This window comes from Crocodylus siamensis, chromosome 2 (genome assembly GCF_052110815.1).
Source record: "Crocodylus siamensis isolate JL-2025a chromosome 2, ASM5211081v1, whole genome shotgun sequence".
Taxonomy (NCBI): Eukaryota; Metazoa; Chordata; order Crocodylia; family Crocodylidae; genus Crocodylus; species Crocodylus siamensis.
The window spans coordinates 66,884,128-66,900,120 of NC_143396.1; the positions used below are offsets into that span (position 1 = coordinate 66,884,128).

The following is a 15,993-nucleotide window of genomic DNA, read 5'->3' on the forward strand; positions in this document are numbered from 1 at the left end:
GCAGGAGTCCCATGTGGAGGAAAGACTGCTGCCAGTAGCCACAATAGCAACAAGAATCACCACTTTTTCTGTTACCAACCTTTTCCCCTTCCATTCATCATTCACTTATCAAGAAGAGTTAAATGAATGGGGAAGATACTGAGAAGGCTGGTAGCAGATGTCTGTGGTCCTGCCAGCAGCTCCATCCCCACATGTGAAAAATCTCTAATATACTCTCCTGTGAGGGGTGGCTTCTTTTCTGTCATGGAAAAGAGAATCACTAATGGAAAGTTCATAGATTCATAGATTTTTGGGGTCAGAAGGGACCTCAGTAGATCATTGAGTCCAACCCCCTGCCCTGGGCAGGAAAGAGCATTGGGGTCACATGACCCCAGCCAGGTGTTTGTCCAGTCTTCTCTTACCGACCCCCACGGTAGGGGAGAGCACCACCTCCCTTGGAAGCCCATTCCAGATTCTGGCAACTCTTACTGTGAAGTTCTTCCTGATGTCTAACCTAAATCTGCTCTCCGTCAGTTTGTGGCCTTTGTTTCTAGTTACTCCAAGGGGTGCCCTGGTAAACAGAGTATCTCCTATCCCTTGCTGCACCCCCCAGCAAATTTGTAGCCAACCACTAGATCACCTCTCAGCCTTCTCTTACAGAGTTAGATTTGAGTATTCATGGACAGACAGTTTAATGACTGCCCCTTCTGATCCTTTGATACAAAGAGGCAACAGCCATGAGGAAAGATGTTAGGATTTTACCATTCCTTATGTAAATTACCATTCAGCCAAATTGTCACCTTCCAGTTGCAGAGCTTCTGTTTAAAACAAAGTTATGGAAGCACTTTCAGTCAGCTGACAGAAAAGAAAACAATTCAGAAAACCTCAAACCTTGATTCTGTATCCTCTTCTCAAAGCAGCCCTTTAAAAATGAACATACTTTTCTCTCAGAAACCATAGTTATTTACTAATCTGCTCAAAATGAAAAGCAGATGCATTTCAGTCATCCCAGTGCAGCTACTGACGGTGAAAGCTGATAGGTTACTAGTGACCACCACATATCACATTTGAATCTCTTCCTTGTCCACACTAAGTCTATAGTGGACAGCAGTGTAAGGTCCATTTTGCTGCCAGATACTACCCAGTTACCATATTTATTTGCTATTCTAATTACAATGACAGGTTATAGTACCTCAAACACTAGAGGCACTTATTAAATCATCAGAATTAAGTATCTTTGGCTGCTCAGTATCTCTGAGACCAGGACAGCATTGACTAGAAACTTCTCAAAGCTAGCTTTTAGAAATTATCCCTCACCCCGGGTTCAAGTCCCATAGCAATAGTAATGTTCGTACCACTTTTGCTCAAGAAGAAATTCCATCAATAACTAGGATGCACCTCTGAGCAAATATGAAGATCCTCTAAGGGTTTTAGCACTAAAGAGAATATCAGAGGTTCAGTAATGTCTGATCTCTGAGATATGAATGTGACCCCCTGTTATCAGGCTGTCTGAGCAGGATATAGTATGGGAGCATCTGTCTGCTCTGTCTTATTTTTCTGTCTCAGATATTTGGAAAGCACCTAAAGGTACAAGGATACTTTGTATCTAGTCCACAAATGAGCTGTTAATTCTGGTCCTCTGACTAGAGAGAGAGACCAACTTATGCAACATGTTACGGTGCAGGTTTTTGTGTCCATATAGACTCTGCTGTGGGGAGCTAGCCTTCTTGAGATAGTTGCCTTAAGCTTCACAAAAAGAAAGACTGGGGTCACTGAGATGCAAAGGAAAATGGAAGTTGTCTCACATCTAAGAGCTGTGAAAACATTTCTTCCCAACTCCTGAAATTTCTGCATGGACTCAGTCTAGTTCTTGTGTACATATGGCAAAGAGAGACAGGCATTAGGCATATAGGTGCTAGCCTACTGAATACCTTATAGGTCAGGATTAGGGCATTATAGAATCATGTCAGGAGACAGTGCCACAGTATGGGCACTGGGTGTCAGACAACTGGCTATGCTGTGCCATAAGGTTTTTTCTGATCCCTCAGTAGCAGATATTGCCATAGTTTCACCTGGAAATTATAAAGATGTGTATCCCACTTAGCTACACACCAGCACTTTTTATAGTACAATGGTATGCAAAACATGCTATAATGAGAACTGAATGAAACATTTTTTGAGGGAAATAGTAAATTAATGGAAATGCAGTTTCTGAAGGACCAAAACTATGGGCCAATTCAGGTTTATTTTTAGTAACTATTTTAACCTGGGGAAAAATGAGAAAAATTTTGAATATGCAAAATTACATTTTTTAAAAATCAAACATTTTATTGTATTTAAATTTCCATCGCATCTCCTGACCGTATCTAAGGTTAAAGAAACAGTGGAGCCCTTCCTCCACTGCCCCAGTGGGCCTGAATGGCTTTAGATGGGACACCCTTACCTTATAAATTTCATGAATATTTTTTTAAAAGTCCCAAAGAGTTAACTTACCCATAAACAAAACATTTAATTTCAGAGTAAACAAAACACATTGCATCTATCTGAAGGGAGGCGTTGTTTTGTTTTGGTCCCTGCGTCATTTTTTGCCCACCTTTAACTATACCACACGGAATCAGCTTAGCCAGTAATGACGTGATTTTTAATGTACCAGGATTCTGGCCTAAAATATGGGTTTTCCTGTACAAATAGGCAGACCTTTACTTGATACTTGCATGTGTAAGCACCTGATTTGTACAGATACAAGTACTAGTTATAAGGACAAACTAAGCATGCGTACACATGCACTGTGATACAGCATTCTGAAAACTGCAGCCTTCATTTATTTCAATTGTTTTATAATGAATAACTCTTTTTTAAAGAATTCAGATAGAAAAATATTTAAAAGATGTGCTTTGCTTTAATAAAGTCTTTACATTTAAGTTCCTGAGTTTATAAGGTGGAAGAACAAATCTAAACAGCCAGGTTCTAATGGCACATTGGTACAACCTGAATTTCAGCTACCTACTCAATTTGGCTGTAAAGCAAAAGGCTCTTAAAACATCCAGGTGTTCTGATGACATATGTTAAAAAGCTGGGAGGAGGGGAGGCTGGTTGCTACTAAAACACACAAATTTTTGTTTTCATTTACATCATAAGAGGGCTGCTGACGTGAAAAATTCAATATCAAATTACCCATCCCAAAAATACTTTCTTCTTGTATTGCAGAAGAAAATCAGCGGTTTCATTAGAGCCTAACATTTATCTTTTTCTTTCCTCACATTTTTTTTCTCTGTTCCTTGGTTGTTGCTCCTTCAGACCCTTTTTGTCACATTTCACAGTCATAGCTGTTAGCAAGGCAATCGCACAAGACCAGGCTACTGTAATTATTCCCTTTTGTTACAAAACTAGATGTAGGTCTTCAATGCTCATAACTTTGCACTTAAAAAGAAGTGAGATGGAAAATTTCTGCCATGCCATCTTTTTTTAGATGATATTAAGTTCCTGGGATTTTAAAAATTCAATCTGTTCTCAGTGTCTGTTCTGCAGTCCTTAAAGAACTCACCAGACTTGGTTCTACAGTTAAGCTCTGGAAATCAAAAGCAAATGGAACAGGGAATTGTCTTAGAAAAATCTCTTATGACCAAAGCTCAAGCGGTTTGTGATGTCAGAGTCCCTTATTGAGCTGACAACATACTCAGCTTCTGTGGTGTTTGATTTACAAACTTAATCACTGTGACTTTTTGTGCCATACTATACATTAAACCCCACCTCTGCATAGTCACCTCCTCTACTTGAGTGCCAGTTTTCAAAGAGGGTTTGGCTCACTCTGTCTAGACATTCTTAAAGTTTTCCATTCAGTCTACACACAAAATTCCTGTTAATATCAATGGGAGGTAAGCATGTGGAACAAGGGAAAACATCCCTTTAGAGGGAGTGATCTACGACAGGCTGCCTTTGTCACATTATGAGAGAGCATTTTACTGCCATCTTTATTTATACAGATGTCAAATCCAGGCAGATCTTGTCTGTGCAGCTCATCCTGCTGCCTTGACTATGATCCCTCTGTCACCTTCCCATGACTCCAGCATGCTTCAGACACAGCACTTTGAGAGGAAAAAGGGAGAGAGAGATGTTGCATAAGGGGCACATTCCACTCCCCTTGATGAGTTTTGTACTTCAGTGAATAGCTATCCCATTATGGCTAGGTACCTGACAACTGGTAATTGTTGTGTAGCTGACAGCCTTACACCACCCTTTGTTTGGAATGGTATTCAGAGAGTTTTGTGTGTAATTTAATGGGATATTGTTTTGTTTCTCCCAGGCCCAGATAACAGTGAATGGGAACTCTGGCACTGCTGCCAGTCCAGTGAGTCATTTTCAAAGGCCTTTTTCCCCTTCTTCAGCTTACCCTCCATCAGCTTCACTCAATTCAAACATTGTTATCATGCAGCATGGCAGGATGATGGGTAAGTCTCTCACATGTTTAATTTATATATTATGCAACATGTTCTGATTCACATGGCAAGAACTGCAAACAATTATAGAGCATTCCACCTAAAGAAAGGAGGTATTATCTATTCATGTCCCTTGGGAAAAATACAAGAAACAATAAAGTAGGCAGAGTTAGACACAGCAACATTCCTGAACTGGTTTTACTACTAAGCATTACTATTTTAAGAGTAAAATTCTTATACATATAAAATGATCTCTTGCAGTCATTCCACTAGCTTTACCGAAGGGCAAAAATACTATGACTCAGACATTTGTGAATAAAAAACAAAATCCCTTTCAGTGTCCCTTATCAGCATTAAGAAATTGGGTGAATTTTATTCGTCTCTTGAACTTCCATCTCATAGGATGAGGACCTAAGTTTTTAAAAAGCATATAGCATGATTGACTGGTAAAATTATGAGTTTTTTAAGGAATTCAATGAGTATATGTCATACTTTATGACTCTATATAAATATGATTCCTGCCTCATAGATCTTACAATCAAAATTATTTTGAGAACACTTATAAAAGCAACTTTCAATTTATTATTAAGGATTCTAGCTAAGAGCTTTGGTCCTGAAATCAAACTTTTGAAGAAAGTTTAAAGCTTAAAGCTCTGCCTGCTTTTAGCTTTATGCATGCAGTTATTTCTGTGTACCTTTTTTATCAACATATGCATATTCAAAGAGAACATATGCACAACAAATTTGAACATGCACATGGGATTTGCTACTGTGCTATACAGAAGGCCTGAATAAATTACTTTTGTCCTTAAAGTCTATGAATCCTATAAATGCTGCCATCTGTGCACAAGTGCAAAGTTTAGAAATGGAGCATGTGGATATCTGCAAACACAAAATAACAGGCTTGTTCTAAAAAACTGACCTCCCCAAGTTAACCATGTTTCAGAGAGTGCCCTTAGCTATCTCTTTTGAACACAATATTTAAGCATTTTCTCTTAATTCTCTGGTGGATTTTTAATTCTCTGGTGGTGATAAGTTCCTAAGACACATGAAATTATGGTTTGGCCTCTCATCCTTGCACGCTCAAACATCCCCTCTGATGCCATCAGTCTGGGGCATGCAGGAATATATAATTAGTTTCCCACAGTTTTCTAAGTTTAACAGCAGTGTATTTGAAAAAAAACCTAAATATTTTGATATTTGATACTCAGAGATACATTTCACCAGCCATGCATAATACTGGATGATGGATAACTTTAAAACTTGAAGAAATAAATGAAAAGATGTCATCTAATTCAAAATCTTTACAGTGAACACGGAGAAAAAATATCTAGTCTTGAGTGTGTATGTGTGTACTGTTACAAATTTTTTGGTTAACTATCCAAAATTGTGGCAGCGATCAATAGATCATTAAAGCAGGGTTAGGCAACCTTTTCCAGCTGCTGGCTGGAATGACTCTCCCCAGGTCAGAAGTGGGAAGGCAGGAGGGCTCTAGGACCCTACTGGCACTGCCACTCACCTCCATGGTGGGAAGGGCAAAGCACCCACAGCAAAAGCCTCCCACCCCCGACTGCCACCAAAGCCCTACATCTTCAGGACAAATTCAAAGGTTCCATGGGACAAATCCAGCCTATGGGCCATAGGTTGCCAACCCCAGCATTAGAGGAAATCATAATCTGCACAAAGCGTTAGGAAATCTAGCTTTGCACCTCCAGCCATTCTGCAGCAAAAATGTGGGTAGTATAGTACCTGCTGTTGCATATCATGCTTAGCTAGTCATAACTGCCCACTAATTGCTTACTGAAATCTGCTGCCTGAATAACTAAAGGATCTTCCTTGTTATACTTCCCCTGCATGCAAGGTTACATTCAGACACACGGCTTTGAGATAGGACAGGATTTCGTCTTACCTTTGGTTCTTTTTTTTTGAAGTAATGACTTGCTATGAATTTTAGCAATAGGTGATGGTAACCATGCTGTATAATTTTAATAGTTAAGAGTTGGGGGTAGAATTGCAAAACTATTTACAGCACTAAAAGTCAACAACAACCTGCAGCCTTTTACTGAAGTTAGTGCAGGGAGCTCTCTGACACGCTGCTGAAGTGACCAAAGTTATTGATGTGCACTTTATATATTATTTATGTCAAGCTATTTAATGTATCCCTAAGAATGAAAAGAATCTGGACTTAGAGCATACAAAAAAAGCTAAACAAATTTCAAGTCCTGATAATGAGGAATCCTGGTTTTCTCTGATTTAAAAAAATCCCCAATTTTCAGTTTTAAAAAAGTAACCCCAAATCCACATTTTTCTGTGATTAAAATGAAACACCACTATATATAGAATGTGGATTTGGGTTACTATTTTTATCTATATATTAGTGGTGTTTCATTTTAATCATGGAAAAATGTGGATTTGGGGTTACTTTTTTTTAACCAAAAATTGGGGATTTTTTTAAATCAAAGAAAACCAGGCTCCCTGCTGATAATACATTAGCTTTGCTGATAATGCATTAGCTTTCCAAAGTTAATAACATAACACTTAATAGTGTTTATCTAGTTAACTTTCTCACACATCGCATGCTAATGGACCCAGTACATGTATTAAAAACTATGAAATTCTTGATGAAATGCATTACTGTGCATCAGTAATAGTAATATTCTGTATTATGCAATGCTTTGGGGAGGAAAGGAGTTCAGTTCACCCCAATGCATAGTTAAACATATAGATGGCAAAGCTGCAAGTTTAGTTTAGGAAAATGTGCCTGTTGCCACTATCTTATTTTTGGATCTTATCATCCTCTCTTTCCTGATCTTAACTCTAAATAAGCAAATTTTCTTTTCATCTTTCATCATGTAAAAAATGCCTCCAATCTAATACACTAGTATTTCAGCACAGCATTTAATAAAATATGTGCATAATTCCTTGAATGCAAGGAAATCCTCATAATGTATAAGTATTATGAGACATTGTATTTGGGTACATTAATATTTATGCATTACTTTGTGCATAAATATTTGTGTAACATTTAGAAAATAGAAAGCATGATATAACTGTTAACTATGATTATTATATTGTTATACAACGTGCTGTCACATTATCTTTACAGAATCCACAGAGACATACTCACAGCATGCTCAGGCTGTTGGCAGCAGCACCACCACCAGTACAATACCAATCTGTAGATCTTCAGAGGAAGAGAAGAAAGTCACAGTGATTAAAGCACCACATTATGCAGGGATTGGCCCGGTAGATGAATCTGGAATCCCAACAGCAATTAGAACGGTAGGAAATGCTGGGTTTTACTGGGTTTGTGTGTGTGTGTGTGCGCGCGCGCGTGTGTGTGCCTTTGTACAAAGAACTGATTGTTGGTAATGGGTTTTTCACATTCTTCTAGTCTTATATAATGTGTGCGTAATCAGAGGACTCATGAATATAATACTCTGTGTTGCAAGAGAAGAGGACTGCTGATGGCAGTATAATTGGGCAACCCCGTATTTCTAGTTCCAATTATAAATAATCAGAGCCACAGGTTTCTTTCTTGTTCTCTGTTACTCCCCTTGTCCTTCAGTGGTGTTATGTTTTGATTATGTATCATTTTTCTTGTCATTCCAAACCTTTAAAATCATATTTTTATTGTTAGCAAATAAACCTCATGTCTTGAGTTTATTTATTTCCTTATTTTCATGACCCCTGCATGGAAATGACTAGATTTGTTCAAATAATAATCCAATCGATGGGTAGTCTAAAGAAATGCAATACAGAACCATTGTGTCTTTTTATGACACTTAAATGAGCAGCATGGAAATCCTTTCATTGTGATTAACTCAGTTTTGACAACTTGCCACTAGTCACTGCTTGAGTGGTCACAGGATGTCAAACTAAAGAGTTTTGTTTTTACTATGTGGAAGCATTCTTTCCACAATGCTGTCAGAGCAGCCCCTTCAGGCTGGTTCAGACGGCAGCACTGTAGTAGATCTGTGAAGGATCTGCTTGCTGGCCTTCCATGCTGGAAAAGCAGCATTGTGCTAGACAGAAGAAATAAGAAGAGTGAGAGCCAGGATGAAGGCAGCAGAGCCCTTGCAGGTGAAATCTTTGTGAGGTGGAAGGATGTAGCAGCTGTTGGATATATTTTGCCTGCCAATATCAACATATGGGGCTGTGTAATTGCCAAGAGCTGTTTCACTGGAATGAAAAATTAGGGGAAAAACAGGATTTGATGGAGAAAACCAATAGGACATTTCAGAATAAGTGGTAAGGCTGGGACATTTTCAATAACAATTGGGGAAGAAACTAGTATTTCATGCTTTCTCTTTTACTCCCACCCCAATTTTGGCAAATACAAATTATTTTTAAAAGCAGAAAACTTTTTAAAAACTTATAACTCTTATTACAACAGTGCTATAGCTTCCCATTCCTCCTAACCACACGCATCCTTGTAATATATGTCAGAAGTTATTGTTGTTTTTGCTTTAAGACTAGCAGATTGATCACATGGAATATTATTTATATAAAAGAATAACAGAAATGTATCGCCCAGTGTATTTAAGGCATTTTGGCAAGTAGACAGTGGTATATTTAACTTCCAGATATGACGGTCTTGGTCTCTAAGATTTTCAATTAAATTTGTATGTGTAATTTGGATTTTTTTTCCAGTGTAGGATTGCTTTCTTTTCTCTTCTGTGCTTTTCTATTAAGACCTTATGCAGCTTGTATTACTAGTGTAATGTAAATAAGCCTTATGACCAGATGCAAGTTAAAGGTACAGTCTTCTAGGACTATATCATATCAGCAAATAACAGCATGTGTGAGTGTATATTACCCCTCAGCCCTGCTCCTCCTTGAAATGAGATTCACTTCTAGCATTGATCTGAGTATACTTTTAAGCAAACTGAGGGTGATATGTAGATCAGAGTACTACATACCCCAGTAATGAGAGACTGAAGGTGATGACACTGTCAGCAAAAGTCAAATGTGCTGCACCATCCCATTCTCAGCACACAACAAAGTGCCACAGCAGCATTTTCAGTGAACAAGAAAAATCAAAATATAGTACTTGCTCTGTTCCCACAGTCAGTGAGCACCCAAACGTCCAGCTTCTCCCTCAGTCTTCAGCAATAGTGTAACTAGGAAGGGGCAAGCAGGGCACAAGCCACAGGCACAGACTTAGAGAGGGCACAAGGATAACCCCCTCCTCACAGAAGTATTTGCTATGATGCCTCTGGAAGGCTTTGCCTTTGGGAGGCATAGCTGGGTGCCCAGAAGTAAGCACAAACAGGGCACCAAGAGGTCCCTTGGGGAGTCTGCACTGCTGCCTGTCTCTCAGCTGCAGTAGTCAGAGCCTGCACTGCTACAATATTAGCTATGGAAGTGTCAGCTGCTGCCCGAGTGAGGAGAGCCAGGGCAGCTAAGACTCCGCTCTAACTTGCCTCACTTCTTCCTCCCAGCCTCCCCCCCACCCCCCACCCCATCTCCCATCCAGTGGCCTACATGATTCCTATCCCAACCCCTGCCCTGGGCACTGAAAGAGCTTGCTGTACTTCCGTATCCCTCTGAAGAAAGCTGGATGTTTTGAGACCAGTTCATCTCTGCAGTACAAAATTTCTACTTCATACAAAGGGAAAGCTGCCTGCAGAGTGTAGTAAATTTGAGCATGGATGTTGTACATTAAGACACTGCCTGTCACAAAAAAGGAGCTTTCAGATGAGAATTTGGAAATTAGCAGTGTTTGTTGTACACACATTTTTTCCAGACTTTGATCTCTTTCCATTTTCTCTTGATTCCCTCTTTCCTTAAATCCCAGCGTTGCAATAGCCAGGGAAGACAGGATGAAGCTTTTCATGTAATTTCTATCTCATAAGGGGTCACTGCAAAGTATTCCCTACTGAGTCTGAACATGTTGCTTCAACACCGTTTTGGTCTTTGTCAACGTAGGTAGCATAAAACTGAAATGCAGACTCAATCAGATTCTTGCATGTTAGAGTACTTTAACATAGCTCAGATCCAATCATTTTAAGGTTCCAGGGCATAAAGGCTGAATATTTAAAGTGAGTAATCAAAATGTGTTTCTGTCAGAAGAGCTTTGTTAAACAGCATCTACCGTTTTAGTATCATTTAAAAATTCTAAGCAAGAAAACAATTAATTAAAATGCAAGGCGACGTCATATTTTTAGCTGTACCATCCAAAATAATTCTTCAAAGTTAATTATCAAATTAATCTGTCCTTTCCTTTGTGGGTGAATAAAAATCAAGTCAAACCAAATTTCTGTATTCAAATAATCTAACTTTTTAGCTATACCTGCTTTTTGTTTTGGATTTTACCCATTAATAAATAGGAAACTTTTAAACACAAGCCGCACTTGATTATGCGTTGCTTACTACATAACTTGGAATGTAGGGCAAAGAGAAAGAAACCTTTATTGAGCATCATAAATGCCTCCTTTTTTGTGTGATTTTTGTTGGATTGTCACAATCAGGGCTGGATGCAGACATGGGCGAAACAGGCGGCTGCCTAGGGCCCAGACAGAAAGGGGGCCCGAAAACGGTAATTTTTTTATTATTAATCATTATCTCTGGTGAAGGAGGACCTGATACTAAAAGTTCAACTGGGATTGCTAGGAGTCTAGGTCCGGTGCTGGTTACAATACTGCAAATGATCTTGAAGTCTCCCAAGTACTACTTGTGGATATTTTTTAGGCCTTTTACCACAGTCTGGCTGATAATTACATGAAAGCCTGGCTTATAATTATATGAAAGCCTCTCCATGGTTTATTCTGTGGATTGTATTTCTATGGACTTTGGATGATTGGGCTGATCAGAACACTGATTTTAGCTGGGAGTTATCTATGTACCTCCATCCTCTAGTAAACAGTGAAGAAAGAGTCATAAGGACTTTTGTATTAATTCTCAGATTTTTCTCTATCACCCATACAAATTCAGTTCTGCAAAAGAAGCTGCTGGATTTCCTGGTGGGTCTTCAGGCATCTGTGGTGTTGGAGTAGTACATTTTACTCTGTCTTAAAATAGGCTAACTTGCTCCACCCAGAGATTTACAGGAGTTGAGCTGTAAATAACTGTCAAGAATTAATGTGGAAATAGTCACAATTCCTGGAAGTTAGAAGAGATGGTGTAAAGGATGGAGGGAGCTAATGCCAAACACGGTATCTTTTCCCTAAGCGTGTCCACTGCATACGCACTAAATTACATGCAGCCCAGGTCACACAGAGCTAGAATGGGATCAGAAGACACTGCAAGTTAGGCTGCTTTGCTTTCTCTTCAACAGATTTCTGGGCTTTTGATCTGAGTGTTCTTTAACCTCCACATCACACAGTGGAGAGAATGAACTGGTCTGAGGTAGACAGTGCTATTTCATGCTGTATTCTGCCCAGCTCAATAAAAGAACTTGTCTATGTTAACAAACCAGAAGAGTTAAACATAAGGTAATAGCTGTGGCAGGGATAATTGAGAACAAAAAAAGTGCCACTTGTAACATAGTTCAACAGGTACTAAAGCTGTGTACAATATTTGTTAACAATTTTGAAAAGATGGAGATCAGTAAAGTGAATATATTTTAAATTCAAAATTATTTAGGTGAGAGTAGAAAGGAATATGATGAAATGCAGAGAGTTAAGGTGAATGGGCAACATAATGCAGTGTAATTCAGTGTTGGCAATTACTGACAGATAAAATTTTGCATCTCAAGGCAACACATCAGAAAGAATATGTTGTGTGGTTCTCAATTAATAATCCTCATTCAGTTAATGAATTGAGCTGCTTTGTAGACATCTAAGTGAAAACCTCTTCTCAATTGTTGTAAAAATGTTTGATACGTAATGAATAGAGTAAAGTAACACTCAAAACACCACTTGTGCATTACACTATCACTGATATCTCTGAACCTGGACTCTGTGTCAGTTCTGGTCATCCTAGCCCATCTAGTCATGACAAAAAGATATCACAAAAATGAAAGGGATTCAGAGGTAGGTGATGGAAATACTTAGAAGGATAGAGAAATTTGCATCTGAAGGGACAGAAAACATTGGGACTTCAATTTACATAGAAGAGAAAAGAGGGAACTTGCTAGAGGTATACAATTTACTCAGAAGGTAATTGAGTGCTCCTATTTATACCTTCTCATGATTCAAGGATAAGAGTATATTTAATGAAACTGAAAGGCAACAAACATAAAACTAATAAAAAGGAAATAATGTTGCCTAATGCATAATTAACAGAAGAGAATCATTACCACAAGATGTCGTGGAAGTCCAATACTAAGTACTATTAAGAAAATAGGTATCAACATAGATAAGAAGAACTCCAACTATTCTTTTAAGAATGTTTGAGATAACTTAATGATAACAGCTTGGAGTTAAGAACCTTGCCCTGCGGGCTGATAGTTGACTCTTGGCGCTTCTTGTACTTTCTTATAAAGTATCTGGTACTACCCATTGGTAAAGGCAAAGCAGTATAAAAGATAAAATATTGATGTGATATGGCAGTCCTGGGTTCTTGAATATTGTCTTTTCACTGAGGTTGGATACCAAACTTGCTGAAAGTTTACAAGTATTCATAAATGAAAAAATACAAGTGGAATGAGTGAGAAGGTACGTGAGGGATCAGTCTAGGATTAAATGTGATGAGCCAAATTCATATCTACTGACACTCTAAACTGCTGTAAAAATACAGCTGGAATTGCCGAGACATGATATGTCACCACTGATTGTTTGTTTCTTTAGCTAAGTTTTATAAACTCTCTTTTATGTAGACAGTTGACAGGCCAAAGGATTGGTATAAGACCATGTTCAAGCAAATCCATATGGTTCACAAACCTGGTAAGTGTACATTTTTCTGTTTGCTACATAAATCTTATTGGAATTAATAAATGCCCTTTTCCCCATTTTTTGGTGGTCTGCTGCCTCGTAATACATAGCTTACAGTCACTGAACATGAGATTTGAATAGAATTGAATGGGAATTTCTCTAAACTAAGCCAGTACAAGAAATGATATAGCCAAAGCATTCTCCTGGTTAAGGCTTTTTTCATTGATATATTTTTAGTTCTGAAAAAGAAAGCAGAGAAGAAATACATTAGAAATACATTATGATTTTTCACAATGTAAGAGTTCAATAAGGTGGTTAGAGTAGCAAAGAACTTTGCCAATACCACTTTTCTGTCTGACTGACCAGGGTAGCTATAGCTGTCACCTACCCTGCCAACTTTCTGTTGTAGAATTCATGTGTTCAGTGACAAAGACAAGATGCTGCTTCTTTCAGTTCTACTTATCCATTTAAATAAAACTCCTTTTGATACTGACCTCCAAGGAGCCTTCATAATATTATTAGTATCCACATTAGTAATAACATTTTATCTTGTCTTCCTATTACCCAAGCAGGCCAAGATACTCTGTAAACAGTAATTATGCCTCATTTCCTCTCAGTGATTGTAGTAGAGCAGTGACATTAGGCCAAATGTTATTGACAGGTAAATGGAGGCTTACAGATGAGTGCCTGTTGATCACACAAGAAGTCAGTGGAAGAATCAGAAATGTAAAACAGGCCAAATACTTTCTCCTCAAGCTGTAGCCATTGTGCAACACTAAATGTAAGAGGATTTTTTTTACAATAGGAATGGTGTCCTTTAGAAAGAGAAAACCTATCAAGAAAAGAAGAGGGAATGGTTTCTGGAAAGAATAGTAGGAATGATTATAACTTGAAATGTGAAGTGAACCAATAATTATGTAAGCTGGGTGATATGGCAACAAGATGCCATTCAGAATAGGGTGACAGAATAACCTGTCTTAAGTGTAAAGAGGAAACATGGCCTCCAGAGACCATATACATGACCAGGCTGGAGCTGATCACCTACTAACCTTCTGTCTGTATTTGCAAAGAAAGCTTCCTTGCTTTAATGTATTGACAGGTATTGCTCTACTGTAACATTTATATTTCTTTTTGTAGATGATGACACAGACATATATCACACTCCATATGCATATAATACTGGTAGGAGTTATTCCCTCTCTTCAAATATGCCCTTTGGGGATAGTGGTACTCAAAACTCATCAGACCTGCTCCTGTTAAGTTTACATATGCATAATTCTACATTATTCTTCTGTTTGCTGTTTTCCCTTGTCCTTGTGCTCAAATATAACAAGGCCTCATTTTGGTTTCTTTCTTACAACAGAAGTAATTGGAAAATTATTGCAGACATGAACCTTTCAGAACAGAGAGGAAGTATTATAAAACTGTAGTCGCTGACTAAATTTAATTTATTCTCACTAATGACCCTGAATACTTTGAACCTGGAATGTCAAACTAAATAATAAAATACAGATTAAAAATATAATCTGTGCTTATGTACACACATAAAAATAAAGATATGCCATATTTTTTAAACTGTGCATCAAGAACACTTAGTAAAATGATGGAGAGGCAAGGATTGTTATGGGTGATATCTTTTATTGGACCTACTGCATGGCTAGGATAGACTTAGATAAGCTTTTCAATGCACTGCATCTTTCTTCAGGTTGAATACATTGGAATAAAAAACAATAGTGTTGTCAAAGAAAAATCTTTGGTTTCAGATGCCGATGGCAAAAAGGTCAAAGGCTAACATAACATATTTCGTCATTATAGTTCTGTATCCAAACCCCCCCCACCAGCTTAAATGTAAAACACATGCGCAGTCAATCTCACATGAAACCTAAGACCACACAGAGTCTATTCACAGTCATGATTGGCAGTCCTGTAATTATTCAAGCCTGGCGTGTTGTAATAGGCTACCCTGTAAACTATAACTTTGGAAAGATTTCCGCCTTCGGTGGAGACCTCCACGCATGCCCAGGAGACATAGTCAGCGATTTGGCCAGTCGCTGACCTCTCCCCACCAACGGTAAAAGTTTTCAGGTGTATCGTTTTTGCCAGCTCGTCCGTTCTCAACAAGAGCTCACGAAAGTCTTTAGACCGAAGTTACCTGTATGCTTTGCTTAAAATCTGCACCACGCAGTTTGTAATCTGTGCAACAAAAATATCTGCATGCTGAGCTGAATAAATCAACTTCTCTTTCTACACCACGTGACCACAACTTCCTTCCTACACTGCAATCTCCTGTGGTGTAAGTAAAATAAACTTTCTGTATAACCAATACGTTTTAAAATCTCCTGACTCCAAGCCACCGCTAGTACCCACCTGTTCGACTACCTACCCCACCCGCGTCCAGCCGGTCGTGCCAACCCAGGCTCGCAGGTCAAGGGTACACCGGTCATCGGACGCAACAAGTGTAACTAGGGTGTGGAGACCAAGGCAGCCATCTCGAACACTGACTTTGGGCAGATGGGGCAGAAAAATCAGCTGCTGCCACAGCTACTCAATCACTTCAGCACCACAGTAGCAATCAGAAGTTGCTGCTGCTCCCCCATGTCCCATTGCCCTGGGTGCCTGGCTGCTTTGTTACATCTCTGTTTGAAAGCTTGTGTAAGTCCAATAAAAGATATCACCCACAAAATCCTTGCTCCTTGACATATTTCCTGGACCATCATGGCTACAACATCATTCCAATTCTAGTGTAAATGATATTATTTTGT

At 38.7% G+C, this 15,993-nt stretch overlaps 1 protein-coding gene across 6 annotated transcripts in view; it reads left to right on the forward strand.

Annotated features, from left to right (window-relative positions):
- Nucleotides 1–15,993, forward strand: part of SORBS2 (sorbin and SH3 domain containing 2) — a 405,698-nt gene that overhangs the window by 313,625 nt on the left and 76,080 nt on the right. For all 6 annotated transcript variants that reach the window (XM_090036070.1, XM_090036067.1, XM_090036068.1 and 3 more), the window contains 4 exons: nucleotides 4,283–4,427; nucleotides 7,522–7,697; nucleotides 13,177–13,243; nucleotides 14,369–14,413. In XM_090036070.1, coding sequence (XP_089892196.1) covers nucleotides 4,283–4,427; nucleotides 7,522–7,697; nucleotides 13,177–13,243; nucleotides 14,369–14,413 — 433 coding nt within the window. The remainder of the gene's footprint in view (nucleotides 1–4,282; nucleotides 4,428–7,521; nucleotides 7,698–13,176; nucleotides 13,244–14,368; nucleotides 14,414–15,993) is intronic.